At 42.3% G+C, this 21,096-nt stretch overlaps 1 protein-coding gene across 5 annotated transcripts in view; it reads right to left on the bottom strand.

Annotated features, from left to right (window-relative positions):
* Positions 1-7,042: 7,042 nt before the first annotated feature.
* DPY19L3 (dpy-19 like C-mannosyltransferase 3) overlaps positions 7,043-21,096 on the bottom strand; it is an 88,094-nt gene continuing 74,040 nt past the window's right edge. For 4 of the 5 annotated variants that reach the window (XM_075940146.2, XM_075940145.2, XM_075940148.2 and 1 more), the window contains 3 exons: positions 14,791-14,923; positions 12,457-12,615; positions 11,626-11,800 (listed from right to left, as the gene is read on the bottom strand). In XM_075940146.2, the coding sequence (XP_075796261.1) occupies positions 11,639-11,800; positions 12,457-12,615; positions 14,791-14,923 (454 nt within the window). In that variant the 3' untranslated portion in view covers positions 11,626-11,638. Of the gene's footprint in view, positions 11,437-11,625; positions 11,801-12,456; positions 12,616-14,790; positions 14,924-21,096 lie in introns of those variants that run through there. The other variant, XM_089781489.1, reaches the window with a different exon arrangement.

Genomic DNA, 21,096 nt, shown 5'->3' with positions numbered 1-21,096 from the left:
TTATCCCTTAATAGTGTCCCAAAGCTCAGAATCCTTTCAGTAGGCTAATCTGAATAGAGGCTAATTTTCCAAAAACATAAATAGAGTAGGAGAATACCCGAACACAAAATGCTGGCTGACAACCTATCACAGCAAGTAATAATGCAGCACTCAGAATTTGACAGTGCATCCAAGAAAATCATAATAATATGCGGGGGAGAGGGGGAGGCGGGGGGAACCCTGATACATGGAAATCACAGTAGGTGGAACTCTTCAGTCAAAAGAGACGGCTTTATGAAATGCTGCAAAATTATCAAGCTATTTGAAACCACTTTCTTTGACCAGCTAGCACACCGAATGGGATTTCTGGCTAAACAATTAATATTGGAAAGTGACATGGCTCTGTACAATACTCTATCTTCTTAGTTGGGTCTGCATTTGTACAGTAGACTTCCAATAATCCGGCACCTTTGGGACCTAGTTGGTGCCGGATTATCGGATATGCCAGAGTATCGGGAGGTACTCCGGCGGGGGGGCTGTGACGGGTCTGCCGGAACCCGCACTGCGTCCGGGGGGTGAGTGGGGAATGGCATGGCGAGGGGCGAACCCTCCACTGTTTTGCAGGAAAGTGGGGGAAGCCTCACGCAGCCGCCGAGAGTTTCCGGGAGGGGAGCAGGCTCCTCACCCCCCAGACTGCAGTAGTTATGGCCGAGCAGGGGGGTGAGTGGCGGCACTGCGGGACCAACCCGGCAGCACCCCAGCTGCTCTGCCACTTCCCCAAATCCGCTGCTTGTCATTTACAGCAGCGGCAGCGGCGGCGCTGCGGGACCAACCCGGCAGCACCCCAGCTGCTCTGCTCTGCCGCTTCCCCAAGTCCGCCGCTGCCGCTGCTGAAACTGACGAGTGGCGGACTTGAGGAAGCAGTGGAGCAGAGCAGCTGGGGTGCTGCCGGGTTGGTCCCGAAACTGACGAGCGGTGGAATTGGGGAAGTGGCGGAGCAGAGCAGCTGGGGTGCTGCTGGGTTGATCCCGCAGCGCTGCCCCTCACCCCCGTGCTCGGCAATGACTATTGCAGTCTGGGGGGGTGGGAAGCCCGCTCCCCTCCCAGAAACTCATAAGAGGCGGCGCGGGGCGGAGCGCAGCCGGAATGGGGCAAGTTCGGGGACTTAGCTCTCACGGCTGTGCGGGCCTTCCCCCGTCTTCCAGCAAAACGGCGGAGGGTTCACCCCTCGCTGTGCCATTCCCCGCTCACTCCTCACCCCTGTGGCCAGACGCAGTGCGGGTCCCAGCAGACCCATCACAGGCGTATAACCCCTTCCCCCTCTTCTCCCCTTCCCTTTCCCAGCTGCGAGTGTCCATGGGCTCACAGCAGCTCCAATTGTCCAGCTAGCCGGAGCACTTCCGGGTTCCAGTTGGTGCCTGACTATCGGGAGTGCTGGACCACTGGATGCCGGACAATTGGAGTTTTACTGTATTTATAAACTGATATGAATGAAAAACTAAAGTCAAGGTTAACTTTCTTCAACAACAGCACAGCTATGGATATGTTTTGTTTTTTGACAGTGAGAACATGAATAAATGTGAGTGCTGCTGATATGTATACTTTTTACAGTAAATGAAGCATAAAACAGGAAGATATGATGCTATGAGGAAAGCAAGAAGAAATGGAAAATTAAAAGCTGGAAATGGAGAAATGACAGATCACTGAGGAAGGAGGAAGAAATTAAATGAGATATGGGCATTAATATCAGGTTCTTGAAGCACTATGAAAGCACCAAGTAACTTTTAAGAAGCATTTAACATTTTTTTGAAAATGGAAGTTGGGCTAAGTGATTTTTGAGGCTTAGAAGCCTACCTCTCTGAGGATGTCAATGAGACTTAGGCAAGTCTGAAAATTTTACCTAATACCATTTTCAAAAGCCACTTGGGTAGGTAGCAAAAGACGACTGAAAATGTGGCTCTTATGAACTTAAGTTGCATTGATCTGCAGTAAGATTTAGGCTCCTAAGCACCTGAGGCCCAGGTTTTTAAAGGTATTTAGGCACCTCGCTGTTAAAAATCAATGGAAGCTAGGTGCCTAAATACCTTCATATTTAGAAGAGTGACTTGAAAATGTTATCCTAATGTTGTTAAACTGTCCAGGGGCACACTTGCCTTTATGAAAAAGTAGAGAAAATAATTTAGTCTCCCTTTTTTTACAGTGCTATTTATTGTGAAATCCCTTTAAATCGAACTGTTAAAATAAATTTTAAAGCATCTAACATTTAGGGCAAAAATAAGACCTCATATCTGGTGAAATTCCAACTTGTGTAGGATGAATATCTAACAGTGGCCTTGCCCCAAATTCACTGTTATCAAACAGAAACAAGGAACATGAATCACTACCACATTTCTCTTGTGTATTTGACAGAGGGAAATGCATGTAGTTTGGGTGACAATGGACAGAATGGGATGTATTATGGTACATAACATTTTGCTAGCCACCTGAAACAAGTACATCAGTAGCCAGTTTTGGACACCAAACATTATTCTGGACTCTTGCTGCAACAAGACAGTAAAACCTCTCTAAACCAAAAATCATGTTTCACCTGAATATAGGTCAATACAGACCTGGCAGGCTTTACTGATTTGCACATCCCAGTTTAAGTCAGTAATGCACCGGCAGTATTTTGCCCTGACAGTCCTGCTGTGTATTTGTGACATTTGCTGGAGAATTTTGTTCCCAGAAACCAACTAACAGATTACATTCTTCAGTGATGCAGCCTTTTCATCTGGAAAAGATTAAACTAGGAATATGTTACTCTTAACGCTTTTCATTTTCAGAGAGTACTTAGTCTAAATATAATTTTACTAATATACACTTACAATATTTTATTTAACTGTTTCAGAAAATTGTGAAAGAAATGTTAGATTAAATAATATGTTGCAATTGTAAACAAGTTGAGTATGTTGAGTTCTATGTATTCTAATGGTAGCAGTCACAAACTGTACAAATGGAGGTAGATATTCACTAAAACCCTATTCCCTTCCAAGAGCAATAAATACCCTCTCCGTGTTTAACAAATTCTTCTGCCTCCAAATTCCTTTCCTCCACCACTATGATTTGCTGTTATTTTGGTTGTGTTTTCAAACTAAAGAAGCCTTTAAGTTCCTTGGGGCAAGGCCTATGACATTTTATTTGCCTTTAAAGTGCCATGTACATTGAAGGCATTGTATTAATAATAAATATTCTATGTACTAGAGAATTTACCCGGCATTGCTCAGGTCCTTAATTGAAGTAATTTTTGTTTTTCTTCATTGAAATCATTGCTCTGGTGTGGGACTGGGAATGAGGATGAGGGTTCAGTATGCAGCCTACCCTCGGGAGAGTGGATATCCCCAGACCTCTCTCACTGCAGCAGCTAGGGTGAGAAGTGCCTGTCTGTGGTTGCTGCAGCTGCAGTGGGCACATCCAGGGGAGAGCTGCATGTCTTGGGGAACAGACACATTCTCAAATATATAGTAGATAGCTGTCTCTTTCTTGACCCCTGACCCTGCTACCCCAATGGGGCTACAGCTGTCCTGGTCCCCATCTCTGGCCCCTTACTTCCCATTTGTGGTCACTGTATAGTATAGCTATCCCTGCCACCAGAGCCCTCTCTTTCTGTTTTATGAGAAACAATCACATTCAAGGCATATCCCACTGTCCTAGCACAACCAAACTGTGACCTTGCTTTAAGTAAAACCTGAACTATCCAGAACGTAAGCATCTGGAAAACTGAAACTGTAGAAACCGGCAAATTTCTGATGCTGGGAAGAAACAAAAACAAAAAGGAAACTGGCCCTTTAAGTGCCAGGCTGCTCCTCAGACAAGCATGCAGCATATACCTGTGGGAGGGGTGAACAGCAGCCAGAAGCAAGAAGCAAGCATCTCGGCTTCTCCTGTGGCTCGTGGCACCCCCAGCAGGCCAGCTCCCCCGCGGCTCCTGCGCCCTCCCCCGGCAGGCCACCCCCGCCATCTCCACCTCCTGCCCCCCGGTTTCCATCCTCCCCCACCAGGCCGCATCCCACCCTCCACATGGTCCCCCCAGCAGGCCACATCCCAGCCCCAGCCCCTCCCCTCAGATAACCAGAATTTATTTTTATATATATATATATATATATATATATATATATATATATATATATATATATATATATATATATATATATATATTCTATGATGGGTTAGCTGCTTGTACCCAGTGCTAGATTATTATGTGTCAAATAAAACTTGAATATACACTCTTCACAAAGACAAAACTACCGCTGTTATCAATACAGTTATTTTAGGACAGAGCTCATAATACGGAGTATATTCGCCATCCTGGCCAATATTATTTATTCGTTTGAGTAGAAACTAGTTTTGGGTGAGCAGCAAAAAAATGAGGCACAAGGTAGCTACAGGCACACTTTAGTGGTGATGCATATGTAGCCCTATTGTATGAGCTTAAGTACAGATAACTGCAATAACTGTGGTCTTGGTTAACCTGCTTCCTATCTGATCCATATACACCAAGAACAGAGCTTGGTATAAATGCTGTTTCCTTTACAATACATTGATTTGTTTCTGAAAATTGTAATTTAAGCATGAGTGAACCTGCAAACTGTAAGAAGCTGACTGGCAAATTTTCCTTGCTTACCACCCTTCAAATGCAGTTTCAATTTTAGTTCTTCCCTCTCTTCTATACAATACATAGTTTCAGCAGCTAGAATGCATGTACAATAATAGAAAGGTCATATAGTATGAAAACCAGTAACAAAATAAATGCTTACTGAATATAACAAATATCCTTAATGGCCAGAATAAGGCATAATTGTTTGCAGGTGCCATTTCCTAATTTAAAAAAATCCACATTTTCTATTACTAGAGTTGCTAATAATTCATTTAGTTTGTTCCCTCTTCCCACACACAAACATTTCTCTATTTCTTAACCAAAAAACCCCTCTTATCATAGAGAAGCACTGATATCTCTCAAGAAAGGGGACAGCTGGCTTGAATACCAAAAGCCCTGCGACCAGAAAAAATAATTAAATAAAAAAATCAGTAGGTCCCTAGGTAGTTGGATTTTCAGTAATCTGGTACGTTTACTAATCTTCTTCCAAGTTCTTTACAGACGCTAACATGTAGTAGAACATTTTATTTCCTATAAATATTTGTATAGGTCTGAAATTTAAATAATCTTGTGGATATTAGTATTTAATCTGTCTGCCTGTCAGATATATTAATCTTCATGGTTTTTTCTTTTAAAATGAAATTCAAATATAACACATAGCTAAGTCATTGAAAAGCTAACTGCCATTAGCTTTGTAACACTGGGCCAGACCACAGGAATTTTAAAAAACAAGTGGCATCATTTGAACTCTTAACACATTCAAAAAAGGCACCTGACATACGCAATTATTTTCTCTTGTTCTTTCCCAAAGACTACTTGTGCCTTTCTACAATATAAAATTACCAAAGCTTTAAAACCAAATTATATTTACCACTGTCAGTGTAACTTCGTAAGACAGCTTACTGACCTCACATAAGCTAAGTGCAGTGTGTGATGGCAAAAATCCCTACTACTAAATCATTAACTCAGAAATTCAATAAAAATGACTCATATACTGTCAAATCATAAAGCTTATTTTAAGAAAATATTAACTCCATGTGTCACGTAACAAGCTTAAGAGAAGGTCAAAACTTTCTCAGTGAAGCTTAGCGTTTGTGAAAGAACATAGGAGATTTGAACAAAGGACAGGTTCCAAAGTAGCTGCCATCTCCCCCTACTTCACCATAAAAACAAGAAATGGTTCTCTATTATGATTTTAAAAGGACACAACTTTATTTAGTACACAATATTCATAATGTCTTAGTACAACATATAGACCATTGTAAATGCGATCTCACCAATGGAATATTCAAATCAGAAAGGGCAATGTGCTTTTGAACTCCAAAGGCTTTTGTCACCTAGTAAAATATCCTTTGCTATCTGATGATGTTTTAGTTCTGTGAGCTAAAGTTTTCTCTGCACTCCCAGTTTTTGCCATAATGCATAATTTGTATCTGTTCTAAACTCCACACTGCGGCCTGAACAGTATGCAATATATTCAAGGAATCACTGAATTAGTAATTTAAATATTTGTCTAAATGCACAACAGTTTTCATAGCCAATGGAGGTGCATCTGATTTGGCACAAATATATAGACATTTGGTATTGTGAAGATGTCGGGGGTGATGCATTTCAAATCAGAGGCAGACATTGTTTTAAAAAAGGAATCCAGATTTTTAATGCATGAACATATATCATACCAAACCACTTAAAAAGGAGGACATAATTATTACAAATACACAAAACATCAGACTTAGGGAAGGAAAGTCTAAGAAATTCTTGTGTCCTAATCATGGCACCCAGAGAATTGGGAATTTAGCTTTTTTTTTTTTTTTTTTGCCTATGATCAACCACTGCTAGCATGTTGTCTATTTAGCTGCCTAGCCACCAATGAACTATCCAGTTTGGGATCACCCTTTATTAGCATGCTCTACTAGTTAGTCCTTACTGGATAGCCGGTATGGTGCAGTACTAAGGTGATTACCTTGGAGCATAGTGCTACCAGTTGCATCACCTTTCCTTCAACCTGGTAAATGTTTTACTCCTTTTATATTTTTTCCAGCTTTCCCTTACTTTCTGTTCTAAGTAGACAGCATAAGCATACAAATATAGGCTGTGTCTACATTGGCACCCCTTTCGGAAAAGGGATGCTAATGTAGACTTTGGAATAGGCAAATCCGCGGGGGATTTAAATACCCCCCGCGGCATTTGCATTAACATGGCTGCCGCTTTTTTCCGGCTTAGGGAAAGCCGGAGAAAAGAGCCAGTCTAGACGTTATTCTCCGGAAAATAAAGCCTTTTCTGGAGGATTTCTTATTCCTACTTGAAATCCTCCGGAAAAGGCTTTATTTTCCGGAGAATAACGTCTAGACTGGCGTTTTTCTCTGGCTTTTCCCCAAGCCGGAAAAAAGTGGCAGCCATGTTAATGCAAATGCCGCGGGGGATATTTAAATCCCCTGCAGATTTGCCTATTCCAAAGTCTACATTAGCATCCCTTTTCTGGAAAGGGGTGCCAATGTAGACACAGCCATATAGTATTATTTAGCCATTTAAGTATGACTTTCCATCTAGAATTATTTCAGGACCTAGAAAAGTTGGAATGTTTAAAATGCCACATGTCTTTCGAACTATTTAGAGCTTAACAATTACTGATTCAGGAATTAAATATTTTGTGGAATAACAATTACTGACTCAGGAATTAAATAGGTTTACCACGATGCCTTTGGGGAATTTTGAATTATCAAAAAACAACATTGCCCTATACTAATGGGGTGCATCTAGACTGGCAAGATTTTGTGCAAATGCAAATGCTTTTGCGCAAAAACTTGCCAGCTGTCTACACTGGCCGTTTGAATTTGCGCAAGAGCACTGACTTTGTAATGTACAAAATCAGTGCTTCTTGCGCAAATACTTTCATGCTCCCGCTCTGGAAAATGCCCTCTTGCGCAAGAGGGCCAGTGTGGACAGGGAAGAACTGTTTTGCGCAAAAAAGCCACGATGGCTAAAATGGTGATCGGGGCTTTCTTCCGCAAAATTGCATCTAGACTGGCTACGGATGCTTTTGCGCAAAAGCATCCATGCCAATCTAGACATGCTTTTGCGGAAATACTTTTAATGGAAAAACTTTTCTGTTAAAAGTATTTCTGCAAAATCATGCCAGTCTAGACGCAGCCATGGAGTCTTGAGACTAAGAACCATATTTCTTATCGTCTGCAAAGAACAAAGCTATCTTGGACTATACCGTCTAATTTTTTTGGCACGTCATAGTTTCGGCAAAAGGCTTCAGATCTGTTTTGGCAACATTAAATACAATCTATATTAAAATTATAACAAATGTTAATGTATTTAAAATAATTAATGTTAGTCATGTTTTTTATTCTCAGTTACTATTATACTTATGAGAGCAAGATTCTCAAAATGAAAAGACTGATGTCCACTGGACTATTTAAATGGAATTAGAGCAAAAGTAACTGCACCTTAAAGGAGGACTAATCTGCATTTTAAAATAAGACAACATAGTCTAAACATACTCTACCTTACATGTGCTTGTTTTCAATTATTGTAAGGCACTCAATGAGGAATTTACTGACCAATACAGTCAGCAAGAATAGCATGCATCATTAGGGGTTTAATTAAAGTTTTAATACAGATTAAAATGTTATATTATTGTATTATGTTAAACTGCAGTGGTCTCTAACCTCATTAAGAATACAGGACAGAAATTATTCAGGAGTTTCAGTTGCTTGGTTTAACAACCTAGCTACTGTCAATATTTGATTTAAATACAGTTTGATTAAAGCACACTTTCCTTTTGTGTTAGCATGAAAGTTCAGAAAGACTTTGAATGCTGCTTAATGAGTATTAACTGAATATAAAATTGTGACATAACCATCTTTATCTCTGCTGTAATTTAGCTTAGTACAACTGCAAATGAAAAAGATGTAAATCATTTGGAACACAGCTTAGTTGTGATAGTTAATCTGATTACACATCTTGATGAGATTAAATGTGGAATATGCTATCAGTAGCACTTTTAAGTTTCCCATTAATTGCAACAGTAATTATCATAAATGAATAATTTGAGTTGGCCACATATCCACCTATTTGTATTTAAATATTAATTCACCTTTTACCTCTAGGCACTTGATCATTATTGATCATTACCTGTTCTGCTTTTCACAAGAAACAAATAAGAATAGGAGGTGCCTTGTTAAGTTGGGAGTGTGCTGTTAGGTTTTCAAGCAGACCTACTCTCTGTTTAGTATAAAAATCATAACTTAGCACTAAAGTACTATAATAGTGACTTATTTTATACATGGTATTTCAAAACAGCATACAAATTAACAAAGTTCTAGCCTGGAAAAAATATAAAGACTACAAACAAAACACACTGTTCATAAAAGTTTTAAGATAGACTATCATCTTCAAAATTAGTCCAAAATAAATGATAATCTAAGGAAGGGAAGAAAGGAAAAAGTGACAGTATTTTTTTTAAAGTTTTATGGGTACTTCAAAAACTGGAAAAACAAATAATTTCATTGTGCGCATACAATTTTGCTGCCATTTTTAAGGCAAAATCTCTCCTTATTCCCATTGCAATACTCAACTTGGATATTCTCTTCTTTGTAACTATGGGGAATTAACAGAGGAAAAAGACCTTCTTGCGTTACGGAACGCAGAATACTGCAAATGAGTATTGTAAGGATATGGAAGGATTTTGTATTTATTTTTTATAACTGTTCTGAACATTTTAAATTGTTTTCAATAGCGGATACCAAAATACTACATATATCAAACACATTCCAACCCCAAAATCTCAAAATAAATACACAAACATGTATCATTGTATTAAAACAGCATGAAAAGAAGCAACAGCTTGTCAAAAAAAAGTTTTACAACATGGAGGCTACTTTAGTCTCCATGTTTGCACTCAAAGATTTTAATCTGCCATCAGATCCTGTAGGCCTACAGGTCCAGAGAGCCACAATGAAGACAAAACAGGCTCTGTTTGGGCACAGAGATTTCCCAGAGAATCATAGAACACTAGAACTGGAAGGGACCTCAAGAGGTCATCGAGTCCAGTGCCTTGCTTTCATGGCAGCACCTAGTATAATCTAGACCATCCCTGATAGATGTCTATCTAATCTGCTCTTAAATATCTCCAGAGATGGAGATTCCACAACCTTCATAGGCAACTTATTCCAGTGTTTAATCACCCTGACAGTTAGGAAGTTTTTCCTAATGTCCAACCTAAACCTCCTTTGCTTCAGTTTAAGCCCATTGCTTCTTGTCTTATCTTTAAGAGGCTAAGGAGAATAATTTTTCTCCCTCCTCATTGTGACCTTTTAGATATCCGAAAACCGCTATCATGTCCCCCTCAGTCTTCTCCTTTCCAAACTAAACAAGCCTAATTCTTTCAGTCTTCCTTCATAGGTCATGTTCTCTAGACCTTTAATCATTCTTGTTGCTCTTCTCTGGACCTTCTCCAATTTCTCCACCTCTTTCTTGAAATGTGGTGCCCAGAACTGGACACAATACTCCAATCGAGGCCTAATCAGCACAGAGTAGAGCAGAAGAATGACTTCTCGTGTCTTGCTCACAACACTCCTGTTAATGCATCCCAGAGTCATGTTTGCTTTTTTTCTGCAACAGAGTCACATTGTTGACTTGTATTTAGCTTGGCAGTACTCCTTCCTAGACAGTCACTTCCCATTCTGTATGTGTGAGACTGATTGTTCCTTCCTAAGTGGAGTACTTTGCATTTGTCATTATTAAACTTCATCCTATTTAACTCAGACCATTTCTCCAGTTTGTCCAGATCCTTTGAATTATGACCCTATCTTCCAGAGCAGTTGCAATCCCTCCCAGCTTTGTACCATCTGAAAACTTAATAAGCGTTCTCTCTATGCCAATATTTAAATTGTTGATGAAGATATTGAACAGAACTGGTCCCAAAACAGACCCTGCGGAACCCCACTTATTATGCCTTTCCAGAGGATTGTGAACCGTTAATAACTACTCTATGAGAATGGTTATCCAGCCAGTTATGCACCCACCTTATAGTAGCCCCATCTAAGTTATATTTGCCTAGTTTATTAAGAAGAATATCATGTGAGATCATATCAAATGCCTTACTATAGTCCAGGCATACCACGTCCACCACTTCTCCTTTATCCACAAGACTCATTATGCTATCAAAGAAAGCTATCAGATTGGTTTGACATGATTTGTTCTTTACAAATCCATGCTGGCTGTTACCTATCACCTTATTATCTTATCTTCTGGATGTCTGCAGATGAATTCCTTAATTAATTGCTCCATTATCTTTCCTGACACAAAAGTTAAACTGACTGGTCTGTAGTTTCCTGGATTGTTCTTTTATTATCCCTTTTTTATAGATTGGCATTACATTAGCCCTTTTCCAGTTTCTGGAGTCTCTCCCTTCTTCCACGATTTTTCAAAGATGATAGCGAAAGGCTCTGACACCTTCTCTATCAGCTCTTTCAGTATTCTAGGATGCATTTTATCAGGCCCTGGTAACTTGCAGACATCTAACTTTTCTAAGTGATTTTTAATTTGTTCTTTTTAAATTTTATCTTCTAAACCTACCCGCTTTTCACTAGCATTCACTATGTCAGGCATATATAGAAGATCAGCTTATAGGATTGTAACCAGATTTTTACTGTTTAAATGTCTTAAGACTACAGCTAACATACATTTAGTTATGAAGTAGCAAGGTCCATACTCAGCTATCATGTTCATGGTACGCCAAAATATCCAAACCCTTGAGCAGAACTATACGATTAGTCATTCTGCAGTGCTGATGCAGTCTGTTTTTCGGTCAGCTAAAAATGGAAAATTCCCGATCAATGTCAAGAATATTGTAAAAATTAAATTGTGTACAACTAACTGAAGAATTACAGTAAGTAAACAAGAAACACAATGTAAAATACATAAAAAAGTAACATTTTTTGTAAACTTCTTCCACATTTCCCAATGTGGTCCTAGTAATAAAATACTGAAATGAAAGCCACTGTGGGGAATATACTATTTATGCTTAACAAGCTTATAAACATGGAATGTTTTGTTCTGAAACACTCTAGTGAAGTACATGGTATAAGAAGATAAGTTTTTTTTAATTTCCTCACAGAAACGAGGATACACTGAAGCTTTCAAATCAGGTTCATTCTCTCCTAGACCATCCATGATCTGTAAGAAAGAGAACAGCTTTGTGAAACACCCTGAACCACCAATCAGTTATAAGCCATAAAAAGGAACTTTATACACTCAAAGGATCAATGTGAACCTAATGAGAAGAAAGGACCAGATTAAAATGTTGTGTGTTACAGTATCACCTCTGGCTGCACTATAGTTAAAAGGCTAAGTTCTAACCCTGGTTTGTTTCTGGCTCAGAGTCTGTGCAGTTTTGTTTGTATTCGTGCAGTCTGTTTAGGGTCTTCTCCCTATGGAGCCATCACCTAGGAACAGGTGAGAACTCTCTGGGAACAGCCATATTACTTTACGCATATCCAACTTCTCTGCCTGTTGAAGAGAATTAAGAGTCCATGCCTCTATCCTCCCAGGCACTGGAAGGCTATATACAGGGAATACTATGCATGTGCCGTGATCACCTGAGGTCCAGCAAGTGGTGACTGTTGCCCCTCCCCCCACCTATCAGTTATAGCCGTTAGGCTCCTTTTAGGCTGAATTCCTGAATGAAAAATTGCTCCACTGGGCCTTAGTTCCCACTCTCACTGCAAAATGGAAAAGATATATTAGTAGCTTCAAACACTCACAATACTTTCCTCCTAAAAGAAAAAAAACAAAACACATTTTTTTCTTCAAAAACCTTGCCGTATACTTACATGACCATTAGCTATATCAAGCAAATCTCGTAACCGACAGCCTCTGCTATGTCGTCTTTCATAACATATGCTATCCTCCAAGATCACATAGTTTGTTCCAAAGGATCTCAGTATGCTGTAGACATCTTTAGGAGATTTCTTTGCATATATCTGATAAACCTACAAAATAAGTGAAGTTGTAAGAGAAAAACAGACTTGTTATTACTGAAGATTTCTTTGTTCTAATTTAATGATCTTTTCTCATTTTGAATTGGAGAAAGATGAGACGTTTGTCTTAAAAATACAATCTTCAAGGCAAATATCATCATCTTTGGTGACTGTAAAGCCATCAGATGTCTATCATATGGTTTTCAAAATGTAATAGAAATATATTAATTCTATCTAAAGATTTTACCATTTCACCCAACACCACAACACCTGAATGCTTTCAATGTAAAATCAACAGCAATAGCCAAGTCTCTAACAGACTTCATGGAGTTTCTTGCAGTTCTCCCTTTTAGGGTCAGAACTCTGCTTGTGGCAGGGTTGCTGGTGGCTTTCTTGTTTGGTTGCTTTTGGTATAAAGTTGTGTCAGAGATCTGGGTGTCATTTTTATTGCAACAGAAGTTCTCGCCAATACCTATAAGTTTACTACAGGTTACATAGGACATTTATGGTTTGTTATGCTTCCTCAAGAAAAATATGGGGAGAACAAGAATAGAGTGGGTGAAATCCTGGCCCACTGAAATCAATGTGAGTTCTGTCTTTGACTTCAGTGGGACCAGAATTTCACCCCTTAGTACTCTGCAAAACATAAAAAAGAGTAAGACTTCATTTACATTACAATTTACATCAGTATAACTTTATTCACAGCACTGAGTGATATATCTACTCCACATAAAGACGTAAGTTATACTGACCCAAGTGCCAGTGTAGATTGCCCTGTATACTACCTTTCATGGAGGCAGGAATTATTATTATTAATTAAGCTGGTGGGAGACAGCTCTCCCATCACCTTAGAGCATCTCCTCTACAAACATTGCTATAAATGCTGTAGTCTAGATCTGTGTTTCATCTGTTAATGGACTGCTCCTGTTTGTTTATCTAAAGGTTTCATAGCCATGGAGCCTCATGGCTCCCACTGGCTCCAGTTTCCTGTTTACAGCCAAATTGGAGCAGACCATTAGCAGCCTTCTCAAGGTGGACCTGTGCCCCACTTTGAGAAACACTGGTCTAGATGTAGCTTAAATCTAAATGTTTTCTGTTGCTAGAGTGATATCCCCAAATGCATCAAATGCAGTCCTGTAGGGATAGCTACAAAAATGCTCTTTTCCCAATATTACAACACATTAATGGAGGAAATGAAATCCTGTGTCAGTCTCTTACCATTAGCAGCCAGAAAGTGTCCTCATTCATTAAACAGTACTGCTATATTATTCATTTTAGTAGATTAAACCCTATCCAGCATTCTGATACAGTATTTATAAAACTGTACATTAAAGCTCATCTGGCTCTATCCCCAAAAAGGAGAACCCCTAAGCCACTGTAGCTAAAGTTATCTTCATGAACACGCTGTAAGAAAACAGATTTTGGGACCTGCATTAAAGATCAACAGATCAGCTCTGCTGCAATAAAGGGAAGGGAGCAGGCTACAGACTCAAGAGTGCTTCACTGAAAATGTCTCTTCATATTTAAAGCAGATGGCTTCTAACTCCATAACATTGGATGACTGCAACTGCCACATCCTCACATAAAGTGGGAAGGTGGTCTCTGAGGGTCAGATTCTGATGTTTTTACTCAAGCTTATTAGTACCTTCTGCCACATGTGGTCCCACTGATTTCAGTATACACAAATATATAACCTAGGGTACTATTCAACAGGTCTGACTCTCACTGCTACTCCGTTTGTACCAAGTGAAGTGCCAGGGTGACATAAAAGGGTTGTAAAAGTCCTGTATTCAGCTGAGGAATCCATCTTATGGCTGTGTCTCTGAAGAAATGAGACTGTAGCACAAAATACTGTGGAGATTTTTGGTTATGCTGCTGTCCATAAGGGAGCCCAAAATTACACTGTATGTTGCAAGTATGGCCAAAACCCATTTTAACTCTTTCCTCATGGACTGAAAGTTTGGTGCTGAGCTCTCAAAAAGAATATAAGAATCTGGCCTAAATTAGCACAAACCACTAAAAGCCTCAGATTACAACTATTCTTTGAACTGCACCAGGAAATAAACTAGAATCAGTGGACAAAATTATTTCAGTCTCAATTCTCCATTGGGGGGCACATGCTTATGTGGGACAGATCCAGCTCATAGTAATGGGAATTAGATGAAAATAAGATCAGAATGTTCTTACTTGTTTTGTTCTCTCCCTTAGACCCTTGTCTTCATAATGAGGGTGATTAGTTAAGATCCTTCCAGTGCACAGTTTGACTCCTGCTAATAGCTGCATGCTCCCAGCAATCACTGCTTTCTTAGGAGTGTCTGACCTACACAAATGTTGAGAACATTGAAAAAATCTTTGTGGCAGCACTTTGCATCATTACAGTTATAGATTTGGATAAATGTTTCCCTTGTCCCCCAATCTCTTTCATCTTGAGTAGCAAAATATTCTAGAATATGTGACTGTTTTCTGAAGTCACTGAATATGATGGAAAAAAATGGAAACGTGTTCCATAAATACTAGGTCTTCATAAATAAATCTATTTGCTAAATGAGTAAACTGCATGTATAAATGACAGTTTTGGAAACCTGAAAAGATGTGCTTGCAAATTTTACAAACACAATTAAAGAGGCTTCTTGAAAATCTGGGCCTGAAAATCCTACATTATTTGAGATATGCAAATAGCTGCTTAGAGCTAGGGTTTTTGGGTAAAGCCTACTAATTACAATTTATAATGTATTTCTCTAGATTCCACATCTTGTGAATATTTCTAGGCATCTACTTGACATGTGTTTAAAATAGCTTATCAGAAAATATGTTACAATTCTTATCTTTCACTCCTGATGAAATGACTGCTCTCCACTTTTACTGATGCAATCTGTTTGACAGCTTGGAACAATCACAATGCAAGTATTAATGATTCTTTTGTTTATTTTGAACAAAAGTTTTCCTAAAGTGAAACCTATCTACCATGAAGGAGAGAAAATTACAATGTAGGGCTCTGCAAAAATTTGCCTCAGTCACAAAAACACTAAGGCTGTGTCTAGACTGGCAAGTTTTTCCGCAAAATCATCTGATTTGTGGAAAAACTTGCCAGCTGTCTACACTGTCCGCTTGAATCTCCGCAAAAGCACTGATGATCTCATGTAAGATTGTCAGTGCTTTGGCGGAAATACTATGCTGCTTCTGTTTGGGCAAAAGTCTTTTTCCGAAAAACGTTTGCGGAAAAGAGCCAGTGTAGACAGCAGAGATTTGTTTTCCGCAAAAAAGCCCCGATTGCAAAAACGGCGATCGGGGCTTTTTTGCGGAAAAGCGTGTCTAGATTGGCCACGGACGCTTTTCCGCAAAAAATGCTTTTGTGGAAAAGCGTCCTGCCAATCTAGACGTGCTTTTCTGAAAATGCTTTTAACAGAAAACTTTTCCGTTAAAAGCATTTCCGGAAAATCATGCCAATGTAGAAGTAGCCAGCAAAAGCTTCCAGACAAAATAATGAATGTGTACTGTGGTAGTGCCTACAGGGGACACAATCACCAATCCCAGCAGCACTGTGCCAGGCGCTATATACATACACAATGAAAAGAGAGTTTCTGACCCAGAGTTTACTGTCTAAATATTTGATGAGACACAAAGGGTGGATAAAACAAACAGATAAGGCAGAGTACACAGTAGCCATGAGACTTATTATTAGCGTAGTAAACAGTGGTTACAGTACAACAGGTGTGTAGCTTTTGTTCAGTGTTTTGTAGGCATCATGACGGAGGCAGATTTGATATTAGGGCAACGAAAAGGAGCACAAACTAAAATGGAATTAGGAGGGAATTTGAAGCTTAAATACCCAGAGACAGACACACATACATAAAAATAAAGTAATTTCCAGATAATTTGGTATGGAAATATGCTTTCTTCACATGCCAATGGATGTACAAGCCGCTATCTTAAGGTGTATCTTAGAGGCCTATGAAATAAATAGTGGCTTTAAATGATGAGGAATTCCATGATAAAGCTGGACAATATTAAGAGACAAGTAATATATTTGCTACAGTCCTCTAGGAATTAATACTTAGAAATGAATCAAAATGAATCACAAGCCATTCCTAAAACTTCTTCCAGTTCCATGTTAATCTAATTCAAAATGGCAAAGATAATAATTTTTAATATCAGAAGCTTCAGAGTGTAGCCAAGTTGGTCTGCACAAGATAAACTTAAAAAACAACAAAAGGTCTGGCAGCACTTTATAGACTAACAAAACATGCAGATGGTATCATGAGCTTTCGTGGGCCCAGCCCACTTCTTCAGATGACCGGAGTTATGAGGTTAGGATGTGCAGATCCAAAATAAATATTAATATTTTGGGTCTACACATGCTAAACTCATAACTCCGGTCATCTGAAGAAGTGGGTTGGGTCCACGAAAGCTCATGATACCATCTATGGGTATGTCTAGACTACAGGCTTTTTTCGACAGCAGTTTTGTCGACAGATACTGTCAACAAAGCCTCTGTCGAAAAAGAGTGTCTAGACTGCATAATGCGGATCGAAAAAGCAATCTGCTTTGTTGAAAAAGAGCATCCAGACTGCCGGATACAATGTTGACAAAAAAGGCACCCGGAAGTGCTTCTGGCAGGTCACAGGGGCAGCCTTAAATTCCAGGCGCTGCTGCATGCTCTTTGCAGAGACGTGTACTTAAAGGGATCCTCCTGGACAGCCATTGCTCTGCTCCTGGCTTGCCTCCCTCCTAGAGGGAAAGCAAAGCTGCTGCAGTTTTTGCTCTGGTTGCCCTGCTTCCTCGGACACCACAGCAGTTTATTTTCAGGTTTGGTTTTGTGCTTTGCACTGGGTTTTTGGCCATGGAGCCTGAGCTGCCCATGGGCAGGCGATGGCTCCACACTGTGATGCTGGATGTTCTGCTGCATCTGCATGAGACCATCATGACGTTTGTGGCAGAGCTGGATTCAGAGCCCAGCTTTGAGCCCCTCACTTGGGCTGCAGCCCCACTGCCCTTTCCCCCAAACTTATTCTTGGAGAGGCGAGTTTGGAGGCTGGACACCAGTTCTGACTGGTGGGACCGGCTTGTTATGTAGCAGTGGGACAACGACCAGTGGCTCCAAAACTTCTGGATGTGGAAGTCCACCTTCCAGGTGCTGTGTGCCTGGCTTGCCCCTGCCCTGCAATGCCAGGACACCCACTTGCGGCCCACCATCCCCCTGGAGAAGCACATTGCTATTGCTCTGTGGAAGCTGGCTGCTCTGTGGGACATCAGTTTGGCATGGGGAGGTCTACTGTCGGGGCCATCTTGATGGGAGTAAGTCACTCTTGGGGGACAGTCCATGGGGACGGGGGCAGGTGGATAAGGGAGATGGTCAGGACTGGACACAAGGAATGGTGGATGGGGCGGGAGTGATAGAAGCCTGCCTGGTCTCACCCTGTGGTGGTGCGTGAGGTACAGGGGCGGGGCTCTTGGGGTCTGGGAGCGGAGAGGTGGGGGAGCACCTCTCATCAGCTCATGCAACTCCTCTAATGTCCTGTTATGTGTGTTTGAATTTGTCCCTTTATGCAGGTGGTGAGGGTCATCAACTCAGAGCTGCTTCACAGGACTGTCCGCCTCGGAGACGTGGAGACCATCATGGCCAGATTTGCAGTGCTGGGTTTTCTGAACTGCGGTGGAGCACTCGACGGGACTCATACCCCGATATGCGCATCACCCCATCGAGCAGTACAGTATATTAATAGAAAGGGCTACTTTTCGATGGTGCTGCAGGCCCTGGTCGACCACCAGGGACAATTCACAGACATTTGTGTCGGGTGGTCAGGCCAGGCACACAATGCTTGCATATTCTGGAACTCATACCTGTACCACAGGCTGCATGCAGGCTGCGGCATTATTTCCAGAGAGGAACTATGCAGTCGGGGATGTGCAGATGCCTACGTGCATCATGGCCGACGCGGCGTACTCCCTTATGCCCTGGCTCATGAAGCCATTCACGGGACACATGGATGCGAGCAGGGACCTCTGTAACTCCTGCCTGAATCAGGCTTGCTTCCAGGTGGAATGCGCCTTTGGCCGTCTGAAGGACAGATATAGATGCCTGCTCACTTGGCTGGACATGGGGGAACACAACATCCCCAATGTGGTTGCAGCATGCTGTGTGCTGCACAACTTAGTGGTGAGGAAAGGGGAGGCCTTCTTCCCTGCGTGGGGGATACGAGCTGATGTGGAAGAGAGGCACTTTGAGCAGCCCCAGACAGCTGCCATTTGGCAAGCCCACCACCAGGGATTGCGCATTCGAGAAGCCCTGAGGGAGCAATTCTTCCAAGGTGCCTGATGATTTTCCCCAGGGCCTTCCAATTGTGGGATTGCCCCATGCCTCCGGTGCCTTCCTCCTCAAAACCCCTCCCAGCCCCACATTCACACACTGTACGCATTCATCACGCACTGACAACAGAGGCGTTGGTGAAAAAATGTTTAGTTTATTTCACTGTTGGTTTTTTGAAAAAATAAAATACTCTTTTGTTCAGAAAAATAAATTGTTTGTAAACAAAGTAAAGTGCTTCCCTTCAGTGACTCTCACAGTTGGAAGGATGAATGTCAACCTGGAAGGGGGGAGGGAGGCTCAGGGCTGAGGGTGCTTCCTTGATGAAGAGCCCCTGGCACTTTGGCTCCGAGGCCTTTTCGCAGATGGCCGCATATACGGGCTGGGACAGATGGTGGGGCTTTATCTGGGTCTGGGATGGCAGGGGCTAAGGGAGGGGAACAGTGGTTCGGGAGGGGGGAGCGGGGGAGGGCAGGCTGAGCAGGAGGAACAGGACCAGGCACAGAACTGGGGAAGACCATGGCCTCCCGGATAGCAGCACAAATCTCAGTGCGCTGCTGGACAAACTCATTCAGCAAGCGCCTGCGCCACTCTGCCTTTGCCTCCATTCTCTGGTTCACTGTATCCTGCATCCCTTGCAGGACAAGATGTGCTGGCGCACCAGGTCCAAATACGTGTGCCAGTGCCGATGGGTTCCCTGCAGCCGTCTGGGTAGTGGGGCAGGTGTGGCACTTCCCTCCTGGTCAGCTGGTCTGGCTGTGGAGGACAAGAGGGAAAAGTTGTCAGTCATGCATGCTCTCACTTTCCCTTAGAGGGCATGCCCTCCTTCTTCTCATCAGTCAGTGCCTGTCCTAGGGTCACAGGATGCTCATGTGTGTCTCAGTAAGGCATGGTGTGGCCTGGCCAGCAGCCACGGCCTTCCTGGAGCCCAGAAGGTATGCAGGCCACCATCCTGCCCCTTCTCACATGCACCACATGGCCAAGCAGCACAGACAAGTGTCAGGCCACAGTTGGGGTTTCCACAGGTTGTTGTGAGGCCTGAAGCTGTGCAGCAATCCCAGCATCCCCAACCCAGGCCTGCACCTGGCATCACTGCCTGCAGGAGCAGGTGGTGCCTCACGGCCATGCAGGTGCAGGGGTAGGACGGTTCTCCCTGAGGTCGGCCATGTGTGTGCCCGCCCTCCCAGGCTGTGATCAGCATGACATGTCATAGCACTGCACCATCCACTTTGCTCTCACCTGCCTTGCCCTGTGTGTGTTGGACCCCCACAGCACTCACATAATGTTCCCTCCCCGGTGTCCAAAGTTGTCTGGGATGCCTTCTGAGTGTGGGCATCTGACTCTTGGGTCAGGGTTGCTGTGCTCTTGGTGGTGTCTTCCTCCTCCTCTTGGAGCTGCTGATTGTCTGCTGGGTCTTACCCTGGAGTTGCGGCCGCTGCTGCACCGGGGTCGCCAAGCCAGACTCCACAACCCTTTCGGGAGGCAGGGGTTCCCCTGCACCCAGGATCCGGTCCAGGTACTCATAATAGGCACAATAGTGTGCCATTTCCCCAGAGCGGGAGCTGCAATCATGGGCCCTAACGTACTCCTGCCACAGCTCCTTCACCTTGGCTCTGACATGATCTAAGGAGCTGGGGTGGTGGCATTTCCTTGCCAGGCCATCAGCCATTCTGGTATAGATGTCAGCGTTCCTCCGCCTGGACTGTGGGGCCTGAAGAGCCTCCTCCTTGGACCAGAGCTCCAAGAGGGCTTTTATCTCAGGCCCAGATCAGGAAGGTGATCCGTTTGGTGTCCCTGGTTTCCTGCGGGGATGTGTCTCTGGAAGGGCCAACGGTGGCCTTAGGGGGCTTGTTCCTACCAGGAAGAGCTGTGCAGTAAGGGTCCTGGCTGGAGCTGGCTTGCTGCCAGAATGCTATTCCTGGGTGCCTGTGCCTTTTAAAGATGGCTACAGGCAGGAGCAATAGAGTTGAAAGCTGAGGCAGGAGTGTCCACCAGGGCTTCTTCCTGGAGGCCTTTATTGTTGACATAAATTCTTTCCCGTATCCATACTTACCTTTTGTCAACAGAACTCTGTCGAAAAAGGAGTTATTCCTCATAAAATGAGGTTCACCGCTGTAGACAAAACTGCCTCGTTCTGTTGACTTACTGTCGACAGAACGTGGCGGTAGTGTAGACACAGTCCACAAAAG

Source organism: Pelodiscus sinensis, chromosome 12 (genome assembly GCF_052426305.1).
Source record: "Pelodiscus sinensis isolate ZL-2025 chromosome 12, ASM5242630v1, whole genome shotgun sequence".
Taxonomy (NCBI): domain Eukaryota; kingdom Metazoa; phylum Chordata; order Testudines; family Trionychidae; genus Pelodiscus; species Pelodiscus sinensis.
Note: the sequence above shows the minus strand (reverse complement) of the source record. Positions and strands in the feature narration are given on the sequence as shown.